Below are 24178 nucleotides of genomic sequence, written 5' to 3'. Positions count from 1 at the left end.
ATTGACGGTGTTTGAGTATTATTATATAATATAATAATATATAATTTTTTTTGAAATTATATATAATTAAATTATCTATATCATTTTTTTTCAGTAAAAATTATCTATGTTATCAAAATTTTAAAATAAAAATCAATAATTTGAGTAATAAAATCACGATATTTCCTTCTTTCCTTCCTTCCGGTACAAGAATTTTATAAATAAATCCCATAATTAGTTTCCTCAAACAAAAATTTTATATATTCAGTCCCTCTCCCTCGCAAACACCACATATTGATCGTGAGTTGGAATTTTGAAGACGTTTACTTGCGGATTTGCGATTTCGACATGATTGCTTCAGGTAACGTTGTTTTCTTTCTCTTTTGGTTTTTGATTAGGTTGGGGGTTTGTGAATTTCGTTTGAATTTGCGTATCACTCATTCAATTATCAATCTCTTCCAGAATTTCACTTTGGCATGTCAGCTTCGGAATTCCCCCCAGATTTTCAATATTTTGTGGTAATAGATTTCGAGGCCACTTGTGAAAAAGTATGGAGTCATCGTCCACAAGAGATAATAGAGTTCCCAGCCGTAATAGTCAACGCCTACACTGGACAGCTTGAAGCTTTTTTTCAGACATACGTTCGACCAACGACCAACCGGATGCTCAGTGATTTCTGTAAGGATCTCACCGGCATCCAGCAAATTCAGGTATATATTAATTAATTGAGTTTCAAACTTAAATTCTTACAAACTGTAATTTTTTTTTTTTATCACTTATCTTACGGTCTTGTTTTTGTAGGTGGACAACGGAATTACATTGAGTGAAGCTCTCCTTAAGCATGACAACTGGCTTGAAAGTAAAGGAATCAAGAATAGCAATTTTGCTGTGGTGACATGGTCCAACTGGGATTGCCAAGTGATGTTGGAATCCGAATGTAGTTATAAAAAAATCACAAAACCTACATATTTCAATCAGTACGTTACTCTCATTCATTTCTTGACCAATTAAACTGTTGATGAACATATTTATTTATCAATTTATTATATTTCCTTGGCTAGATGGATAAACTTGAGGGTTCCTTTCTACGACGTTTTTGGTGGGGAAAGATGCAGTTTGAAAGAGGCAGTAGAGAAATCTGGCCTCACGTGGCAAGGTCGTGCCCACTGTGGTTTGGACGATGCAAAGAACACGGCGCGTTTACTTGCCTTGCTCATGGACATTGGTTCTAAATTGTCAATCACCAACTCGCTCACGGGTCAATCCATAGCTGATCCTTATGCAAGGAAGCCGACACGTCCTCCGGCTTTGCTTCAACCAGGGAATTCGAGACAATCAGAAACTCTACCACCTTGAAAACGTTTTCATTGTTATTGTGGGGGTGGCAAGAAGCGGAGGCATTATTCAGAAACCGGGTCCTAAGAAAGGGAGGCTGTTTTTGGGATGTGGAAACTGGACTGCTGCTACAGGTGCTCGTTGCCTTTACTTCGAATGGGCTTCTACCGGACAATATTACCATTTGTGAAAAGAATCATTCGGTTGCTTTGCTTCATCGGGTTTGTGTAGATAGCTTTTTTTTTAAAAATTTGAACAATTTAGTTATGATTTGGTTATTGTGATGCTTGGACGTATTTCATTTGATCTATAATATTATGTGAAGTATATATTCATTTTAGCGTTTATGTTAATTCTGTAATTTTTTTTACTCAGTTGAATTTAGTATAAATAAATTTTATTTATTATTTGATCGATATGTTAAAATATATTTTAGCCATTGTGTAGTATTTATTTATTTATTGTGATTTTATTAATGTATTATTACATTATTTTATTTTACGATAGATAGAAAGAATATTATTCTATTTTTTTTAAATAAAACATTTTATTAATTTATTAATATTTTGAAAATATATTATATAGTAAAATATAAACATTTTTGAAAAAAAATTAAGATATTTATTATATATATATTTTTAACAAATATGAATTAATTTTTATATTTTTAAACAATAAACTAATTTTGAAAAATTAATTATACATTTAATTGAATTTATAAAATAATTATATTTAAAATTTAAGCCATTAGGATAATTCATCTACCAATTTGCCAACTCATCAATTATTTTTATACCATAATAAATTTTACCCTAAATCGATAAATCAGAGATTTGCAAGTGTTTTTATACCTCACATTAGTAACTTATGTTGGGTGACGAATGAATCCAATAAACAAATGAAAAAGGCAAACACCCAGCATTACTACTCAATAAAGTAGGGTGGCTAGTAGTACAAGAGATTACTCGGAACATACATCATATAGACCGATTTCATGCTAAATCTAAAGACAATGTTTTACAGACAAAAATTGTGTAATGCTCATTGTGTCAAGGCTTGCCAAGCGTGCGATTCTTCAACTTGATTTTGATTTTACGAGATGTGCTGCTTTGGGGAGTATTTACACTGTTACTGCTAGGAAGCACAATCACCTCATTTGGTTCAGCTGGTTTTGACTTTACAGCCATAAACTTGGTTCCCGCAGAAGATGCAGCTCCGGCCCCATCAGCTGCTTCTTGTCTGGTTTCGGTTAATTGCTCCTTCACCTCTGGTTCCGGTAAATTTGGTTCGTCTTCCCAATTAACAGTAGCAACCTCTTTTTCATGACTGGGCAATTCGACTGGAGTCAATTGAGACTTGAGAGCAAGGAGTTTTGCCATTTCCTTCTCTTTTCGCTTCTTTTCCTTCTTTTGCCGTCTATGTTCCAGGTGCTCTGGGTCATCACTGCGACCATCCCTTTTTCGCTTGCTTTTTTTCTTCTTTTTCTTTTCCTTGTCTTCAGTAGAAGAAACATGCAAATTAGTGCCCGCGACACTTTGATCAGCGTCATTTCTACTGCTACCGAAAGGAGCAACAGATGTGTGTTCACCTGTCCGCAAATCTGTGCCAGTTTTCCCAGTGCTGGAAGGTAGATTATCATCGGGTTGAAGCTGCAAAATAACAATGCTTGAATCTGCGGTACACTGTAGTTCCCTCACCAGATCTTCACCATCGATTGTAGGTTTGGCGCTGTCTATACTAGCAGTTACTCTAGAACCAACATCATGACAAGAATTGGCATCCTCAAAGTTCTGATTACTAGTGCTGATGGTCTCTGCAAAATTTCTTGGAGGAGCATCAACAGACACTGAGCTGCTTGCTCCCCGATCGGCATCATTATGTCCATCCTGAGATTTTATGGTTCTAGCATTACGAGGATCCTCTGCTCGGCTGGATGCAGCAGATTGTTTAACCCTTATTATAAGCTTTGGTTTCTTGGGTTCGTGACTGTTGGAAATCGTATCCACTTCTTTGGTAGCTTCTCCCGCGATTAAACTGTCGGGTACAGGGTCCAAAACTGGTTCCTTATCTTTTTTAATGTTCAAAGGTGCGTTTGCTTTTATGGAAGCCTCAGCATCGATGAAATTATCATCTAAAAAGTAAACAACTGGCTCCATTGGCTCTTGACCTTCGGATAGCACCGGCACATTAGGTATCGTTATCAGATCATCTTTAGGAAGAAGCAACAGCGAATTACTTTGTTCAAGGTCATCAGATGGAGCATTTGTGAGCATTTGAGCACCCAAAGTTACTGATCCATCAGGTCCAGGACTAGCCACTACTGTCTTCGGTGTTTTGTGATTTTCAGAATCTGTTTCCCTCTGACCTTCCAAGTCTAATGACACATGTGGATGACCAGAAGAAGGCTCTGTAGGAATAGATTGCTTGATAAGAGCAGCAAAAATGTTTTTCAGTTCGTTGGAAGTCTTTGTGTGTCCCATCCTTAGAGTCTCGTCTCTTGGCACCCCATATAGTGTTGGAGCCCTATATAGATATGTGAATGTTTCAGCCAAAAAAAATAAAAATCAAAACCTTTGCAAATGATTTCTACTTCACCACAAAGCTCGATTACATGATACAGTGCCCATGTGCAGAATAAAATTAGATAGCAAGATCAAAGAAAAACTGTGTTCAAGAAAACTTCTTACTGTGCTTGGAGATTTTAACATGCCAAAGTGCATTTTGTTATTATAGCTTAGAAAATAATCATATTGTCACCTTCAGTAATCACAATGTATTTAGCAAAAAATTTATCAACATATGTTGAGGCTGAAGCACAAAGTCAGAGGTCACTCACAGTCAATCTCATAGCCAGGAAACAATCATTTTGAGAGTTAAATCCATCTTAGAAACAATCAGAACAGAGTCATGCTGGCCGCTGTTATCCTGAGCTATACATGGGATACCGACACAATTTTAGAGTTGTCATAAAACCACTTTTCTAACTAACGATCAAACAAATTGATTAAACAAAGAGATACAAGACTCCTATATTCTCCATAACCTGGTTGTAAAATTTGTATGGATTTGCTAATCGTCATATGCTATACTTTCCATATCAGTTATATACGAGTCAGTTAATTTTGATCCATTAAATAATTTAAGTTTGGAAGTTCAATTTCAATCGATGGAACTAATGTTAGTTATCTGTCATCATTAACTTGAAGTGATCAATAAAAACAGCATCTATTTCTTCCATCGTCTACATATTGTGTCCCCATAAAAATATGGGTTTCTGAAATTCATAAAATATCTCTACCAAGCACCTCCTACTGGTACCCAAGAACGTAGTGCAATTTATGTAGTTGACACCCTCATTTTTGGCAGCAACAGAACAAGATAAAAGCACATTTAACACAATCATGTCAACATGTATTTGAAACATGGGAAAAATGTCTTGACACAACAGACGTTAATCCTAAACCTTTTATCAACTTCACCAAAATTTAGCAGCTGCTTCAAACACCAGACAAATATGATGCGATAGACCATCAAAAACTGAAGAAAATAACTGAGTTCCAAGCCACTGTTCAATAAGTTGGTACACAGCACATACTACTTTAATTAAACCCTAGTCATCAAGGAAATGAAAAATGTGAGCACCTTCCAGCAAGAACTTGCAAAATGCAAAAGATGTAGTGACGAAGTATAATATTGTTAAAAGCCACTGGGCTCTCAAGCAAACGCAGGAAGGCCACGAGCGTTTCACTCTTAACATCCTTGTCACAATCAGATTGACCAGTCATTTGGCACAGGCGCAAAGCACAAACCGCTAATTTCACTTGCCCTATAAGCATGCAAACTGATTTAGAATGCATAACATAGCAAGTCAGATAAAAACAAACCCAATCATGGGAGATATAGATTGTTGACAACTACAAAATAAGGACATCTTACTGGATTCTTCTGGAAGAGGGTGAAAATGAAACAGAATGAAAAAGCAACTTTGAAGTTCTAGAGGAGAGAGAATAGTGTGAGAAAAATAAACCTCGCAGGGACTTTTCATCATTTACATATCTGATGAATAGTATCAACGCTGCGTCAATGCCATGACATTGAAACTCAAGTTCAAGAAGCGCTCTCCCAGCATCAACTTGAATTTGCCACGTCTTTGATGCCCAATATGGCTTAATAAATTCAATAACACGATCCTAGATATCCCATTACATACCATATCAGACATGAAAAGTTCATACAAGGACCAGCAAAGTATGTGGAAACTTACAAGAGGTATGAACTCTGATAGCTTTACTGCAATTCGAGTGAGAGATCGGATGCAATTGATTGTCAAAATTCCATTGTGACTGGGCATCAACCTATTATTCAACATTCCCCACACAGATTAATACATACACTTGCATATTTTTGAAACCAAAAATCAATAACTGTTACCGGTCGAATTGCAAAAGACGATCAAGTCGCTTCAGCAGGGATGGCAAGTGGATAATACTCTGTCACAGAATCAACAAGCAGCAAGAAAAAATTAGCTACAAACCAGATAATCGTTCCACTGCATAAATTGAGTTAAGCAAAGGCAACAAATAAAACTTTAAATGATCCAAACAAAGAAAATCAGATAAAACCGATGAATAGAAACTATGATGTCCAGGACATCCATCTATCGACTTTAACGCGTACACGGATCCATAATGATAGATTCATTTCCTAGCCTTAACAACGGATTCTTAAGTGCAGTATACTACATAAAATGTGTATAATCACTAATGATCAACCTTTTACTTTAATTCGTGGTGGTGTATGGGGTCCTGCACAGATAACATCGTTCATTGATGATCGTTTTGTCTGAGTGTTTCTGTTAAAGGAACATCTTATTGCAAAACAAGAAATGCTTTGACAAAGTGAGGAGCATCAAAGCATAATAAGAGTGATGTGGCCCAGAAACCGAAATACGCGCGTGCGCACCCACACATAAATAAGAAAATAAGAATAAGGTAGTACAATAAAATCCAAAACTAAAACACATCGATGAAAACATAACCAAATTCATTGTAAAACGAAAATAGAAAAAGGCAAAACAAACGAAAATCGGTAGCAAAAGACATCATTAAGAACACAAGATCACGTACCTGCTGCCCAAATTCAAGTTCACCAACCGACCGAACCAATGCCGCAAGCCAGAAAACATCAGAGTATGTGTTCCCATTATTATCATTGTACTGCAAGCAATCAGATTGATTGATAAAATAACAAGAAAATCAGCTTGTTTAACAGACAGAGCTTTACTCTTCAAACAAACAACTATGTAAGAACTAGATAATTATACGCACGCAGTCTCGTTACAATGATCCTGTTCAAAACATGGATAAAGATTTTGCTGCACAAAAATTATATAATGATCCAAAAATGATTAATTAAACCAATCCCTGTGAGAAAGAATTATTACAAGAAAAACCAAACTATTTGTAAAATATATTCAAAAACTATAAAAAAAAATACGCATAACGGAGCACATAATGAGACAAACACGCCTTCCAATTTGTGCTACAACATGCACAAAGTGAAACCTAAAAGGATAGTAATTGTACACTCGACCAGTTCTATTTTAGACTTATTCATCATTCAAAATTTACCGCAGCAAATCAGTACAATAATCATGGAGAAACATATTCAATACATGATCAAATCGCTCAAAATTCCATGAAACATACTCTAAACAAATAGATACCTTCAAAAGTTGCAAAATAAACTCCACAGATTCTCTTGGGCTTTTCTTATCCGAAGATCTGACCATGGCTATGGCATGTGGTATAGCCTGAAATGGAACAAAAATCCAGCTGAGAGAGACATTTTGTCCGAGCAAATGTTTGGTCTCGTCTGTAAATGGCCTGACCCTGACAAACCCTCCAACAGATGAAACTCAAGGAAGATCCAATTAGTATAGTTTTTCTTTATTTATTTATTTTACAATTTAATTATAACCCCTTCTGTTCACCCGCAACTACAAATGGACCAATCAAAGAGGCAAGGAAAAATCAATCCGTGCATCACATTGATTGATGGGTCAAAGCAAAATTTTCAGGTTACTGATTTCTAAGCATCTTCATTTCCTCATGATCAAAGCATTAAAGGGAAAAAACACAACAGCAGTAGTGACTGCCAGAGGAAGTTAATTAGACAAAAACATGTTCATTTAAATCCTACCTCACTGCATTACCTCAAGTACAAAATACTCCTGGAAATCATGAAAGTCATTTGGCCTAACAATTGAGAAATGCATATGGATCAATAAAATGACTAAGCAACTCCATACTTATGATCAACAAAAGATTGAACTGAGAATCTACCTGGGAAGGCCGATGTTGGGGTCAAATCTCCGACTTTTATAAAAGTTTATCAAATGAAGTAAGCCAGCCCAATCTGTGTCCTGATTAGAGAGAAGTTAAAGCAACATCATCGAAATGGACACCAAGAAGCCACAAAACATAATCAAAACGAGACAAGTTATGATGACAAGGTCAACAGTCATGATTACAGGGCCAAGAAGAACCACATGGTGATATGGACATAATCACAAGTAAATGTCTAAAATGGATAATAAAAACACAAATAGGACACAAAAAACAGCAGTTTTGCGGCTGTTATCTATTATGATTGGAAACCTCTTGCTCATCTCTCACATTCAATAAAACATATAAGCTTGAATAAAAAAAAAGCTTGATAATTTAATCAATGTTGAGCCCAAGGGTTTCTTCGAACATGCTAAAGGCATTAGATGTGGAGATCCCATCTTTCATGCCTTGTTTTGACTAGCTGTCGATTTCTTTTAAGGTCATGGATTATCTGTTCTCCCAATATCCATTCATCCAATACAGTTTCAAGGCTTTTTTTCCGGTTTGTCATATGATGCCATGGTTCATAATATTCTCCAGGGAATCAGAGTGGAAATGAGAAAACAATATGCATTGACATTCCTGGTATGACATGAATGTAATGAACTGTGGCTTTACTTTGTGGATAAGCTCCTTAGGAAATTTAAGAACATAGTTCGTTGACATGCTTTCATGGTCAATCTCTTCTTATTTAGTACCTTGCACAATCGGCTTTTATCAGGATCTGCTGAATAAAGCTACATAAAAAAAAATTATTGGTTGGAACACCAGGCCGCTATCGCCAAGGAGATTGACCAGCTCCACCAGAAGGATTCATTAGATTTCTTAGAGTGATAACACTTAACCATGTTAAAAGGCAAGCTTGGTATCAGGAATATGGCAGGTATTATCAGATCTTTTCCGAACAAGATTTGGTGAAAACTTCGAACTCAATAATCCCTTCAGTGTTCTCTATTACATATACTGTAAAAAAAGGGTGTCGCGCCTTTTTATTCCCTCTCTCCCTCTCCCTCTCCCTCCCTTCAGGATGTTAAAAACACACTGCAACCATCTTGTTTGGCATTCTTAGTAATGTTTAGTGCAGTCTATATAACAAGGTCCAATACCCAATATTTCAAGTAGGCTGCTTGGATGGTTATTCGTCAAAGGAGGAGTTTTTGTTTTCTTTTTTCTGTGTGTTTTGCTGTTTCAAAGTTTTTATCCCCGAAGGTAGGGTTTGAGACCCTAACATGTAGCATATCTCAATCATTAATACACCAAATGAAATCTGCCTCGATCCCAACACCTTCAGGAGGTCAAACTCAAAACTCATACCAAGCACATTCACATAATTAATACATTTATCTACTACAAAATAAAAACAAATGGATGAAGTATACCTCAGATGATGTATTGGCCAATGCATATGCAGCCTGTATGCGGACTCTCCAGAAACCCTGAATGGTAAAAGTGAAGTTACGAATTCAAGTGACTGGAAAAAAAAAATGCTTAGTAGCAATCTACATTGCGTAGCAAAAATATTTTAAACGAGCACAAAGTAAAGAAAAAAAGAAAAAGAAAAAGAAAAAGAAAAAGAAAAAGAAACCTTTGAGTCACTCAGAAAGTTACTTAGAGCATTAACAACAGAAAATGGCAGCTGTGGTAGTGTTTCTAACACTGCTATCGCTTGTGCTTGAGCAGTAACATCCTTGTCCTTCTCCAGCTGATTTATCTTCAAGAGAAAAAGCAAAGCATATGCAACAGTATAATCACTGAAGCTGAAGAGATTTCAACAGAGCTCGAGTTTGTGAATAACTGTTTCTCTACATTTTGTAACAGAAAGACCATTGGAAAGTTGTATACGCCTTGGGGATTATTGAAATTATGTTTGAATTAATTTTTCATTGACCTTGTTTTCTTTTAGTTCCTCAACTCATTTTCGTTCTCTAGAAAGTGTAAATGTAATATTGTTAAGTGCACAAAGAGGAAAATATGAACAAAAACATTACAATAAAACTAGGGAAAACACAGATTTCCTGAAAAACCCAAAACAGTAAATCATAGTTCCACGATGAAAATAAAAGGGGAATCAAAGAAGCAGAGGTCAAAAAATGGCAGCAACTTACCGACTTCTTGAGCATCAAATATGCAACAGCGTAACCCACAAATGAGAGTTGAGACAATTTTAAGAAGTGGGAAGTATGAAATGAGAAAGTGACACAAAACCTTATTTCCATAACAAGTTCTCCGGATCACGTTTAGATGGAATATTCTTTAGTCTGATACGATTAACTAATAGATGCATATATATTATTACAATGGAAATCATTCATTTTATTAATTAATTTTACTATAACATCATTGGAAACAAAATTCTATATATAGATAAAATGGAAACAAAATCCTTAAAATTCATGTTAGAATCATAACAATCAGCTGTGATAAAGAAAACAAATGTTGCGTTCTCAAATAAATTTTGACATAGTTTAAAACTAAACCACAAAAATCAAAATAATGAACTAACCATTCTTATCATGTCAAGCATTTTGAACGTTACCTTAAAAGAGCATGCAGTGATTTTTGTTTATTCCTGAAAGTTCGCATATGTATTAGGGTAAGCAGAAACCAGACCAAACCAGAAAACCTAACCAAACTGCCGGATTCGTTTAACTGATCATGATATGGATTGGTTTTAAAATTAACCAAACCGAAAAAATTGGTTTGGTTCAAAGTCTAGATTTATAACATCCAAACCAAACTGAACCAAACCGATTTCATAAATATATACTTTTTTTAACCATATATATTTTATATAATTTTTATTTTATATTGTATTTTTATGATAAAATGGTGATAGATGTCACTCTTATAAATTGTACAATTATTTAAACCAACCAATTTTATATTCTAAAAAATTTGTCAATTAACTTAGACTGTAACCCACAGTTTTAATTTTTAACTTTTAACCATGAACTAAACCCACAAAACATCATGTGTTATATTCTGAAAAGGTTTAATATTTGTGTACATGTTGATATTTGTCAATTTATAATTTATAATAATTAGTTTAAATTTTAGATTATGCTTTAAAACAATCAAAATGTTTTATTTGAAAAACATTAGAATAGAAAATCAATCATCCAAACAAAACCAAAATAAAGGCTTGGAGTTTTTTTTTTTGCTTTCAACCATTAATGGTTCGGTTGGGTTGGCAATTTTACAAAACTAATAGAATTGGTTTGATTTCGAGATTTTTTTTTTTAAAAAAAAAAACAGAAACAATCCATAGTTGATCACCCCTAATTTGTATTCATATGTTAATTTACTTACTGTGGCATATTACAGTAATTAGCTTGTGTTTGTTCCCCACCAGGCAATTTCATTCAAATAATAGTCCAACATAATATATCTTTATCAATTAAAATAAATAAATAATACATAATTGAATTCATTAGTATTCTTAATAAAATATTAAATATATTTTATTATATTTCAAAACTATTATTTTCCAAGTGACTTAAATAACCGAATGCAAAACTCTAGAGATACATGAAGCAACAAGAATAAAATGATATTTAATATTATAAGCAAGTATAACTGTATATGCGCACACCAAACTAAATTCTATTCACTAGATTAATAATTACAACTAAAATTAATCATTTTAGCATGATTTCTTCCCTAGTTTTCGTACGTAACATTCAAAGAATTTTATTAGGTACAATAGAATAAAACTTCCAAAATATAAGAGCATTTTCTTCCATGACAATGACATATCAATTTGATAACAAAGTGAGATCCCAGGTATCAATTCAAACACCATGAGAAATTCATCTATTTTCAACAAATAACAGTGCTATGAAATAGCATACTCACCCACATTTGCACGGGTTGATTAAAATGAACATCAGCAAGATACTCCATTTCTGGATCCGCTTTGAGCCACAACAAAGGAGAATCAGAACTGCAAGTTTCACGCAAACAATATAAGCAGTGGATATCAAGCCTGTATTTAAGTTCAAATTTTCTGGCCCGCTTCACAATTCAAAGAGCAGCCACACAAGCATGCAAATCTAATTCACGTACTTTAACCGCACATCTGAAGGGGCCATAGTGTCACCATTATCATCAGAACCATCAGCCTTCAATCCCTTTTTGGTTTTCGGAAAGCGCTTTGCAGCAAGTTTTGAATGACACTGAATTTCTAGCAATTGCCATGGTTCGCCAGTCATTGGTAATATTGGATGGTCATACATTCCATCAAGCTCATGAACCCGTATACTCATCATGCCAGGCCATCCAATGCCACCTTCTCGATTTTCAGAATCAGGATTGAAATTATCGACATCTTTCCATGAATCTGGCCTGGACGTACATCCCCGCAGTGCAGCTAATTCAACCATATTTTTTCTTTTGTTATATGAGAATCCCATTCTTAATGCAGCCAATGGTAAAGATAAAAGACATCAGAAAGAATAGCCAACAGCTCAAAACGAGCAAAATAAAATTATCCAGCAAGAATCATACTTTAGCACTGGACAACCACAAGATCCAACCCAGCGAGGAAAAAACTCTTTCAGAAATGGCCGCTCGAGGTTTCCAATTTTATTAGCGAAGTGCCGAAACTGTTAGGTAAAGCCAAAGAAATTTCAAGATATGTTTCATCAACAAAATAAAATTTATATAAATTCAATAATAATAATAGGAGCATTAACATTATGAAATGGGCGAGTTGATCAAAGGAATAGCTGTTAAACAGACAATTAATGTCCACCAAAGGCAAGTAACTGCCATCATTCATTGTCCATGCAAACATCTAAAACCAGCACTTCACCAGTGACTAATTAGTTCAACTATTTAAAAAAGAAATATACCTGTTGACTAAAACCAATAATATTTGCAGTCCTCCCATTCATTACAAGCAATACAAGAAAGAAAGGTAATGGTTAAGATGCAGGGTTGACATTGAATGTAACTTTTAGGAGTCCTTGAAAGTTTGTTTCTAGGATTCACCCGGCTTTTATCCAGTCAGTGAAGGATGGTTACGGGGGTGATAAAATCATATTCTGGGAGGACGGATGGTTACGGGGGTGATAAAATCATATTCTGGGAGGACGGATGGTGGGGGGAAGTTCCTTTTCAACTCCTTTCCATCTCTTTTTCAGCTATCTTTGGTCCATAATCAGCCAATTTCTCATTTCGTGACCTTTGGATTTGTGCCCAATTCTTCTACTCTTTCTTGGAACTTCACTTTCGGAGGGAACTCAAGGGGGAAGAGGTGAGTGATTTGAGCTTATTGCTCGGCTTGCTTAAGGTGAGTTTTCTGTCAAATCTTTCTTCGAGTCATTCTTATCCTTCATTCCCTATGTCGAACTGTTTGGAAAGCTTCCACGCCTTCCAAGGTTCAGGTGTTCTCGTGAACAACTGTGTTTGGAAAATTACCGACGTGTGACTCGATGCAAAGGAGAAACACTTTATGTTCACTATGTCCAAGCTGGTGTGTGTTGTGCGGACAACAGGTGGAGGCTCACGATCACTTACTTATTCATTGCCCATTTACGTACGATATTTGGTCTAAAGCTTTGGCAGCGATGGGTTTGGTTTGGATACCTTCCAAGATCAACTTGGGATTATTTGCACTGGATTTTGGGAGTGGTCTGGGGAAGAGTGATAGTATCTTTTCAATTATGGTTGCAGAAAGTTTTGCATTCCACGGCAGCAGAAAATCAAAGTGCATTCATTGAAAGCAGACAGATGTGTGTTCGTTGTATTTGCTGGCACGTTTGGCTGGAGAGGAAGAAAAGAATTTTTGAAGATAAAACGGAATCGGGAGATGTGTGTTGGGAAAAGATCAAATTGAAGGCTTCTATGTGGATTATGAATCATAAAGAGTTTGCTATGTTCTCGATTCTAGATTTTGCAAGAGATTGGAGCGTGATATGTTGTTGATATTTAATGGGTTCTAAGGGCTCTATCTGCGGATAACTTAACCAATTTTTGTAATTATTACATGATCCATTAATATATGATTGTTTTCCCTTGTGTCTACTTGGATAGGGAAGAGCTTAGAGTTTAGAAATTTCGCGATCTCGGATACTTGGAGGGATTGGAAGTTTATTTGTTGTTGATGTGATAGGGCTTTTGTTTACCTTTTTGTTTGCGGCGGATTTCTTGCCCGCTCTTAGTTTTTTATCATATATATATATATATATATATATATATATATATAGTAATGCTCAGCTGCCCAACCATTCCTGCCCACCTCGTTCTCGACCACTAAAACCCGGTACGCATCATTGGTTGGGCAGCTGAAACTTTCTCTATATATATATATATATATATTGATCGTTTCCTATCAAAAAAATCATCTCTTACAATGAGTTTTTTTTTTTTTTTTTTGATAAGAAACTATAATTTTATTGATAATATGAATTTACTTAGGATCAAATAAAAATGAAGAAACAATTATGACACAATAAGTACAAATCAACCAGAGGTAAATAGGGTGAAAAAGCTCAAAAAGTTACCTCTTTGGTACTGAGAGTTCTAAAAGATCGATATCCATCCCGAGCCCGTGAAACAATGTTTTGTAGAATCTGTAATTAAGTTTAACCATATCAACTAAAAGTTACATGACAGGCCCAGACAAAATAGGTAAATAAATGTAATGTTCGTCGATCTCACTAAGAAGATAGATATCAATATATATATAGAAGCCTACAAAGAGTGAAAAATGGTACCCACATTTTAGAGAGTGGGTTTAAAGGGAAAAGATAGGTTCTATCACTTCTATATAAATAAAATATAAATGAACACTGCAGAGAACCAGTTTTTAGAAATTATTTATGGCCCAAGACCAGTCCATTCGAGAATAAGACAAATATAATGGTAAAGAAACAAGTCAAAGACAAATAGCTAGGTTATTTGGAGAAAATCATAATCGTAATAGATAAAGTTGAAATAGAAAACATATTGTGCCTGTTTTTGGTCAAAACTAAAGGCAGGTGAAATAACTCTAATATTGCAGAGTAAGTTCAAATACTACACATTCTTATATATACAATGTAATATAAAGTTGAACAAATGAATTTAAATGTATAACAAAAAGACAGTGAACCATTGCGCCATTATATAAAAACAAGGTAAAATAACCACCACTCCGTGCCAACAATTATTTATTTTAAATCATCCACCTTGTGGCACAACAGAAGATTCTTAGATGTATCTAAACTAATATATACCACAATGAACATTTTTAGAGTGCTCGTACTCGATAATTCTTTCACCAAGTTAATAATGATAGCTAGTAAGATAATTTGTAGGGGACATAATGTCCCCATGCACACAATACCCACCCAGTCACTGAACAAAATTAAGGCTGAGAAAATAGTATAAAACCTCCAGATTGAAGATTCCTTGCAAGTGGCAAATAATGTTAACACAGTATAACGATCGTCATAGTATTCTTCTACCGCTCACCAGTGTTGAGTTTACTCTCAATCTACCCTTATACGTTTGGGGTGCCACATGGTTTGTGAACTGCATCCAGTCTCTAATATGTATTACTTGTGGAACAAGTCCATGTACAGATTTCATTTCCTTATCAAGACAGCTGAGAAACGACAGTCGCATAGACTGTTTCACCAACACACTAAAAGTTTCCAGCACTTCTCATTTTTCAAGGGAGACGACCATGTCAAAGCGCGATAAATGCAAGAAAAACTGAGGTATAGCATTGCAAATTGAAGAATCCATCAATTTAAAAAACTCAAGAAACAAACTCCACCAACTCTGGAGGAAATTGCTACACTTGAGAAGCTTTTTTTTTTTATCAGAAACAGAAATATTATTAATAGTAGGAATAATTAAATTACAGTTGTGGACCAGTGATCCACTAATCCTCAAAAGAGGTTCAAGTAAATCTAACTCAAACTGAACTCTAACTCAAAGCTAAACTCCAATCCCTATACAAATCTGAAATAGCAAAAGGTTGATCTTCTTGCAGGGGTGCCATGAGGTAGCTGCTTCATATATATTCGGAGTGGTAAATGTGTTTGGGTTTCGACCACGGGTCCGCAAGGATATGTTATGCTGAAGATTCATCATGAACTGAGCCAGAACTAGACGACCAAGACTGTCAAAGACCTAGCACTTAAACCAGCAGGGTCGCCATTGCTAAGACGGTTCATCTACCAGGCATATGCTGAGGCTATGACAAAACCTTAAGCTAACATGCCCAGCATTCCTTATGTATTTAATGTGCATACTTGTTACTGAACTGAGAAGTGACAATCCTTTATATGTGCCAATGACAAAACTGATGTACAACATTACAACTTCCAAAATAAAAAAATTTGTAAAGCCAACTCTCCCCAGTTTTACTAAATGAAGAAGATCAAACAACTTAATTCTTCATTAGGATTTGAATATAAAAGAGGGTTTCAAAAAGAAAATTGTTGAAATGTTCTATATATCAGCAAACAAATAAGTTAGATGTTCAATACATCTCTCAAAAATACATGTGCTAAACAGCAAAAAAATATAATGGTCTTAAGGTTTAGACTTAAGATGTCCCTCTGACACTAGCAAAAAACAAGTCTATGGCATCTACATCAGCACTGAACGCAAGAAACATGAGGCAGAAATACAATATTTAACCCAAATAGAAAAAGAAAGTTTTACCAAAGATAATTTACAATAGTTATGACTCAAGAAAAATTAAATTTGGTACTTTCCCATAAAATTGAAGTTTAATTTGCTAAGTCTTACTTTACGAAATGACTCAGGGCCCATCTGTTTTTCCAACATCTGGAGAACTGCCACCTGTTGCACAATGTTAGTGTCAGACAGAAACAAGAAGCTATTTCTACCAGTCTTACCAAGAAAATTACATCTTACAGATTTCCATGATCTTATTTTTCCATAAAAACCAATAGACTGGGTTCCATACAAATCTTTAGTTGCGAGAGTGGAGTTCAAGGCAGTTGCCCCGCTATCATCTGCTTGGCAAACAGCACAATTAGCCTGAAATAAAATTAAAAGCAAGAGGCATGTTTAGGTCATCCCAGTTCTTAATACTCACAAAACAGAATCCACGCAAAGTAACATTTAGTTTTTTATTTTCCCCACTTGGATCAGTAGCGTCTGAACACCATGCACAATCTGATACTTCTGTAAGACTGGTTGTAACAACATCATGCAGATTCAAGTAGACACTTTTATATTGTAATTTAAATTTTACTTAAATGAAGTAAAGTATGACCACTTAAAAATGGACTGAGAATTAAGACAAACACAGAGTAATAGTTTAAATTTTAGCATAAATTTTTTAAAAAATAATATTCAAAATCATGCTGATGATGCATCAAAAAGAGACATGAATTCTGCAGTGGATGGAATAGAAGCGTGTTCAGAAGGGTTGGCAGTTTGTCTCTTCCAGGATGGCTGATTACTCCTTACCATAACATTTTTATGATCTTATCCACGAAATGATAAACTTAACAAAAGTTATATTAATGTTATTGCTAAAATAGGCAGGCACTACAGAATATGATTCCAAAGCACTGCAAACCTTGTACCGTCGATAGCGTGCTTCATTGTTCCCCAGAAACCTCTTGATGAAAGAATCAGTCAGAAACCCAGCAAGCCCATCCAACAACCACTCTGACATGGTGCAATATAGTACATAGACCAAAATGAGATCTTTACACTTTCACAGGTGCAAAAGTACGAAAAGAGGACACTACCATCGGTCGAAGCTTCAGGAGTGATATATACTCCAAACCACTGTCTGGCAAGGGAATCTGCTAGCCGAATCCTCGTCTCCAATGTCTGTTTAGGAAACTTGAACCCATCATTAAAGGGGAGAGAGAGAGAGAGAGAGAGAGAGAGAGACAGAGAGAGAGAAGTGGCCAACATGGCAGGCTTGGACTATGTGGGTCGTAACTACCATGTTTGGAACACATGTGAAAGTTTTATTATTGGTAGTTTAATTGCATGTGCTGTAACGATAATAAAAGAAGGAAGCAACAATACTTCTAGGTTTTCTTGGTCATGATTACCACACTTGGGAAAATGAGAGTGAATTTCAATGGATTTGTTCATATGGATTGTACTTATCGGTTCTCCTGTAACTCTGCTTTGAAATTCTTGCTTGAGAATACCAACAGCCTTCTAAATTGCAGAATTGTATGCAGCATCAAACAACTACAAGAATTGGGTTTGACACGACAAGCTTACGACATAAACAACAGTCCCGATCACACAACATCAAGGAGGACAATATTTTGAAGGTGTTGGACATAATTAATATGTTCAGTAATTCAAATGATCCTGATCGTGATGTAACTATCCTCCCACATAGAACTTGGTAAAATTAATGCGTACCTACACTATACACTGTTACGCAACGCTCAAATCTTTGGAGTCAACAGTGGCACTCCTTAAAAGATTTTGCTGGTGAGAAAAAATATGGTTCATGAGAGGAATCATAATTCATCATGCTTCTTAGGAGGTAGGTTCCTATTTTTAAGCCTTTCTACAAAACGCTACTCAATCCAAACTCCAGCCAGATACTGAATTCAAATCTCGTCAAATATTGATGGCTACCGTAAATAATACAATGCCATGGAATACATCCAAGACATCTCATCCATACATATTTGACACGGGCGAAGATCATATATTCCCTCGTTTGTCCATGCATATTTGTGAATGATTGCACACAAAAACATGAGAAAAAGGAAATGTTTCAACAGCATAAACAAAAGGTCAAACCACCTCAGAAACCAACATACTCATCTCGTAAACTGCTGTTTGCGAATCATTATGTTTATGACAGCTTCTTCATGAAAAATAAAACTTATTCTTTCTGCCAATGAATCTTTGAACCCATTTTCTTCCACCAAATGAAGAAATGTATACATTTGGCGCTCATTTTCAGGAGAAAAAAACACAGCATAAAAGAGATATAAGCTGCAAAATGTACCACTCATACAGCAACTTTTCTCATAAGCATACCTGGTCAATGAGCTTCTCATCAAATAGCACATGAGAACTGAAGACACTTATAGAAGATCCTAAACTGCATGAGGATACTGCCATCTCAGGAGTAATGAAAACTTGTGTGTATGAGCCAAATGGAAATGATGCCGATAGATAATCCTCGTAGTGGCTATTAAGAAGTACACAAAACAGTGTTGGTGCTAACACAGACAAGTTGAACACCAAGTACCAAAGACGCTATATTTGTCTTGATCAAAGAAAGTCCAGTTCTGACCAAAAGACAGACTTTGAAAACTGATGGTCATATTAAAGTCAGCCAGGGGTCAAGAAAAAAAGATCAACATTTGGAAATACCTGAAAGCATTGTAGAAAAATGCAACCGTGTTCCGTAGCTTTGACAGATTAGCTGGCAGACACATGTACGATAGCAAATTACTATGCGAATCATGGAGAATTTCAAATGGAGCAACAGCCAGGGAAATCCACTGAGCTGCAACAGGAACATCTACTCTATAAACATAAGTCTTCCGAGGTGGACCATCCTTCGTCAAAACCTGCCAGAAGGGGGAAGAACTGTTAGAAGCATTTCAAAATCTACAATGCAAAAGAAAATGTACACAGAAAAATTGAGTGCAAGATGATTTATAGACTAATCATAGTAAGAAAGCAAGTTCTTAAAGAAGAGTGCTAAATAAAGGCACATGCATGACGGAAGAATAATCATAATTAAAGAATGTTACAAATACATCACACAGGGAATTACCGAGTTACTTTCTAAATAGAATGGTATATAACTTGATAACAAACTTCAGAAAAAATTATTCCATTCCTTTTTCTCTTTTTCTTCATTCGCTTGCAATACACTCTATCCAACATTTCTCTAATTTGCATGCTGAGGAAAGCATATTCTATCACAAAAAGGCAACGCCTATCTTTGGGTAAAATGTCAATAGAGAGCTATAAACCGTCTTCTATGATATTTCTTTTCTCAAGTCTAATAAAGAGACATCGAATTCGTAGATACTACAGAAACCAGAAATCCATAATAAATACGTCGTCTAGATTTTGCTTGCCATAATACCCTACAAATTTCATGTTTTATTGCTGAACACATAATCTCCAGGTATTGATTACCTAATAAGTGAAGGTGGTTCGTGTTACCAACAATGCATAGTATAAGTAAATTTTATTGTACCTGATGAAGCAAGGTTCCAGAGCTAACTGCAACAAGGTTATCGGCAACCGTAAATTCGAGGTCGTAGCTACACAAAACAGAGAAATTATCACTAACATAGCACGAAGTCCATAGAATGCTTACAAGTTCTACTTAGCTTTGCAACGAAGGGCATGAATGCTATGATATTTATTGCTTTAATTAACCAAAATGGTAAATGATTAGCCACCAAACAAGGTCCTGAAGAATTAGTTATTACTGGCTAAATTAAATTAGATGCACTTAATTAAGTTAATGGTGTGATTAATGATCGATAATTGTAATGTATGCCTCTTAAAATTTTGAATGGCTTCCAATAATTGTTGCTTCGGGAGAATGCTCGTATTATCTGGGTAATGAATAAGTATTAACACAAAGGGCATGGCACAGAAAAGAAAACAAGAGCAGCGAAATAATCAACAACACACGAGAACACCTTTGAGTCAACTGTTTTCTTTCTTATTGTTGAGCAACACATTCACGGTGTCTTTGCCAACTCCAAAGAACCAAATAAATCACTCAGAACGTTCACTTCCTCATCCCTCAAGTCCCGTGGCAAATGCAAATCCCAATCCCAATAAAGAAAAAGAATAAATGAAAGAATTATCAAAAGGAGCATAATGACTAATGAGAGATCGGTTTATTATGATCCGTAGAAATCTGAAATAAAGATGGATAAATATCCTGAAAAGACAAGTCCACCAACCACCTATCCTTCCAAAATCTAATCTTGTTACCCCCTTTCACCACAACCTTCACTGATTGATGAAAAGCCGGATAAATCCTAGAAATAAACTTCCAAGGGCTCCTCATGTCATATTTTGTTGATTGTTTGACAGTGTACTTAGTTAATTTTTTTCCTTTGAAAACTAAAAGCATGGGATATACAACATGTTGTTGTGGGAAGAGTATGTTTACTTGAACAAATTGAAATATACGAGTGTAAAAGAAAAAACTGTTTCCATTTTTTCTATATTAGATTAGATGTCACTTAAATTCTGAAATAAAAATTGCAACTTATTAAATGTACAAAAATACTGGATTCAATTTTGGAAAAAAATTTACTTCGGTACATTGAATAAATGCACATTATGAGGCATTAAATATAAATTCTACCTGATCACTGATTGATCCACTAGATAATACAAGTTTTATTTTTCAAAAGTTTCAGAATATGATTAACCCGACTTGGAGTCCATCCTAGTGTATAATCATTACTTTTGGGGCCAAAACATTCAATGCATAACGCATTCAGTGCACAGTCACTTCTGTGTTCTATATCTTGTATATGTTAAGCACAAATTGAACTACCCATTCAGTCCAAGTAAAAGTTTCAGAATATGATTAACCCGATTTCGAGTCCATCCTAGTGTATAATTGTTACTTTTGTGACCTAAACATGCCATGCATAACACATTCAGTGCACAGTCACTTCTGTGTTCTATATCTTGTAGATGTTGAACACAGATTGAACTACCCATTCAGTCCAAGTTAGAGAAGTTAAGCATGAGTAGGTTACTATTACATAATAGTCATAAACTAAGTTGTTCTTTCAAAGATTAAGGTTATAAGCAATTAGCCACTAGACTCATGAATTCTTCAATTTAAATTGAAATATAGTTGATCAAACTCCACGGAGTTCGATGCACATACCAGCAACACTGCAAATTGTCGTCCATGCAAGGAAACCAGCACCGTGCTCGCCTTAACTGATTGTCAGTATGCAGGACATTATTATTAAAATGAATTCCTGTTTCAGCCTTCTCTACCCAATAGTCAATGTGTATGAGTTTAACACTCTTCGCGTCGCATAACCTACATGAGAAAAGACAGGCAAGCAAACCTTATCACAATCACATATTGAGAGAACAGTGACATTACAGTTAAGAAAACAAAGTATAAAGACAATTCAGTGTAAACTTAGTTACATCCAAAAAACAAAGGCTTCTGTTGAGATTACATGATATTAATGAGATGACTACAAATTGAGCTGTATGAGGCAGAGATATACAGAGTGGAGTTGAGCCCCACCAAAGCAGTCAAGATACTACTTATGTACCTAGCACGTAGAAGATAGAGTTCAATCACTGACTGCTCTTGGAATCCACTCTCCATAGTGGGAAAGAGAGGCTACCTTAGAGGGTTTACAATTTCTAATCCAACTAACTCGGACATGGAGGGTGAGCTTGTCTAGTTGGAAAAATAATTTAAAGCATATATGTGATACTTAAGAACAAATGGAATTCAATTTACATGCACATTTTTCAACACAAGCAACCCTGTGCAAGGGGCCAAAACTTTTTGAGTTCAAAATGAAGCATGAAAGTGCTATCTAAGGATTACTCTTATCTATTTCACAAGCATTGTTTAGAGAATTCTCACATATAAATGACCCAACAAGCTTATGGCTCAAAAAAAATTTGTATTCATTGCAGCATCAAAATTGATATATTTGCAGTTGAAAACCTCGAGTACAGAAGTAAAGAATAGTTGTTTGTATTCGGAAAGTTTGTGATCAGACCTTTTCTTATTCTGCTAAACACTTGGATTAGGGTTTGCCTTTGTTATGCGTGGTCTTTTTTGTACATATTTAGCTGTGGTGAATACATTAAATATCCAACTGATTTTTCCCTCCAATTCTTCATATTCTTTAATAATCTTTATAGTTATTCCAAGAAATCAGAACTGGAGTTGCTTGGAGTCTTGGACTTTGGAACGAAGGGAACGACCAAATGGAAACATATAAACATGACAAAAAACTCCTATGAGATCATCTAACGGCTTAATTACCCAACCCATTAAAAAGTATTACCTTTTTGTGTCAAATGCATTTTTTCCAATGTAGGTATGACCTGGGTCGACCCGCTCACAGTCGTAGATCCGAAAGAGAGTCTCACAAGAAACCAACTCTAAACATAATTCCACGTATGTTTACCAAACAAGATTTTTTCATCCAGGATAAAAGATTATTGTACCAAAAAAGGTGGAATAACATCCAAGGAGACCCAAAAAGTGAAGACAGAAAAACAAGGTAGTCTAGACGTACATGGGTATCAAATGAAACATTCAATATGAATTTATGAGATTATCTTACAAACAGTTTTTGATCTTTTACCTGATTCTTCATGATTGTTTGGAAGTTTCCAACATTCAAACGTTAGAAAATACATCGTTCCAATAATAATTTAACCATTAAGAACATCACATCGAAGCTTAGTAGAAGAAAAGGCTGAAATTCTTAGTGATGGAACATATTTTTATGCATATGTTTTCTGTAACTTCCAACTGTATCACAGTTGTGATGGTAATGAAGTCGTACCTAGCCTGCCTGAAATCTACTCAGCATAGCTTGGTGTGAATGACAATAAACGCAAAACGTAATGTTGAAAGTAATGCACTTAAAGTAGCTGAATATGGCATAATCCAAAGAACAACCAGCAAAAAGCAAAAAATCAAAAACATAAGCAAAAGATAAAGAACCATTCACAAACCTGCTTGTGTCAGCAGGTGAATGTTCGCCATTGTCTATTTGTGTGTATCCTTGTCCGATCTCGGGTTTAGTGGATTTGCTACACATTATCAGCACATTGGGAAGCAATTCATTCTCAAGAGATGACAAGTACACAGAACCAGAAGCATCAGCAGCTGACGTGGCCGTAGAGACCACACACCATCTATCCTTTGAATCTAATTGCTGGTAATGAGGAAAAACTTCAAACTCTGCAGGCTCCCCATCAACTGTCACCCCCTCAATTACCAAATTATCCGCGTGCAAACCCACAATTCCATTGTCTGGAACCACAATCTTTAGTTCTGTAAACCTATAGTTCAATGCGGCACAGTTTTTAGATTATTAACATTTGACTACGAGATTCAACTGATTCCAACAAAACATAGTCCCGAAAAAATATGAACCGGGATGAAATGAGAGGAAAACACTAGAAAAGCAAAATAAAATCAAGAAAATCACTGAACCGTCAAAAGGGTGGTATTCTACTTAGTTACACGTATATACCGTCGTTGATGCACAGAATATTAAAATTAAGAAGAAAAAAATGCGAAAGGGGTGAAATACCCGTGGATTCTACGGTTGTCCATGTCGATGGAGAGACATAGCTTCTGGTGATTGACCACTGCCTCGGAATTATTACTGTTATCTGCACCTCTTTGCTCATCGTTCTTCGTCTTCTTAGGCTTTGCCATTTCTCTACGAAAATCCCCAAGAAAGAAGTCGAGGGTTTACTCTGCGGAGAGCACAGGTGAGTGCTTCTGCTGGCCC

The 24178-nt window shown here is 35.5% G+C and overlaps 2 protein-coding genes across 3 annotated transcripts; one reads left to right on the top strand and one right to left on the bottom strand.

Moving 5' to 3' along the window:
• The first annotated feature begins 202 nt into the window (after positions 1–202).
• Positions 203–1721, top strand: LOC140884890 (uncharacterized). Its single transcript, XM_073291775.1, has 4 exons — positions 203–340; positions 442–689; positions 781–956; positions 1041–1721. The coding sequence occupies exons 1-4, from the start codon at positions 328–330 to the stop codon at positions 1333–1335; spliced, it is 732 nt and encodes a 243-aa protein (XP_073147876.1). The 5' UTR covers positions 203–327; the 3' UTR covers positions 1336–1721.
• Positions 1722–2213: 492 nt separating this feature from the next.
• On the bottom strand, positions 2214–24177 carry LOC140882443 (transcription initiation factor TFIID subunit 2). Of its 2 annotated transcripts, XM_073288451.1 has the most exons (26): positions 23975–24177; positions 23391–23720; positions 21553–21714; positions 19882–19948; positions 19041–19240; positions 18702–18855; positions 17429–17513; positions 17254–17345; positions 16581–16706; positions 16452–16505; positions 14210–14278; positions 12210–12307; positions 11769–12116; positions 11559–11646; positions 9289–9414; positions 9083–9139; positions 7659–7738; positions 7529–7571; positions 7040–7126; positions 6441–6530; positions 5746–5804; positions 5579–5669; positions 5342–5504; positions 4957–5140; positions 2903–3837; positions 2214–2809 (listed from the first exon to the last, which is right to left on the bottom strand). In XM_073288451.1, the coding sequence occupies exons 1-26, from the start codon at positions 24100–24102 to the stop codon at positions 2364–2366; spliced, it is 4362 nt and encodes a 1453-aa protein (XP_073144552.1). In that variant the 5' UTR covers positions 24103–24177; the 3' UTR covers positions 2214–2363. The 2 variants fall into 2 exon arrangements, with proteins under 2 accessions (XP_073144552.1, XP_073144551.1); XM_073288450.1 differs by having other exon boundaries at positions 2214–3837.
• Between the last annotated feature and the right edge of the window lies 1 nt (position 24178).

The sequence above is a fragment of the Henckelia pumila genome, chromosome 2, assembly GCF_033568475.1.
Source record: "Henckelia pumila isolate YLH828 chromosome 2, ASM3356847v2, whole genome shotgun sequence".
Lineage (NCBI taxonomy): Eukaryota > Viridiplantae > Streptophyta > Magnoliopsida > Lamiales > Gesneriaceae > Henckelia > Henckelia pumila.
The sequence above is the reverse complement of the archived record's forward strand: the minus strand, read 5'-3'. Positions and strand labels throughout refer to the sequence as shown.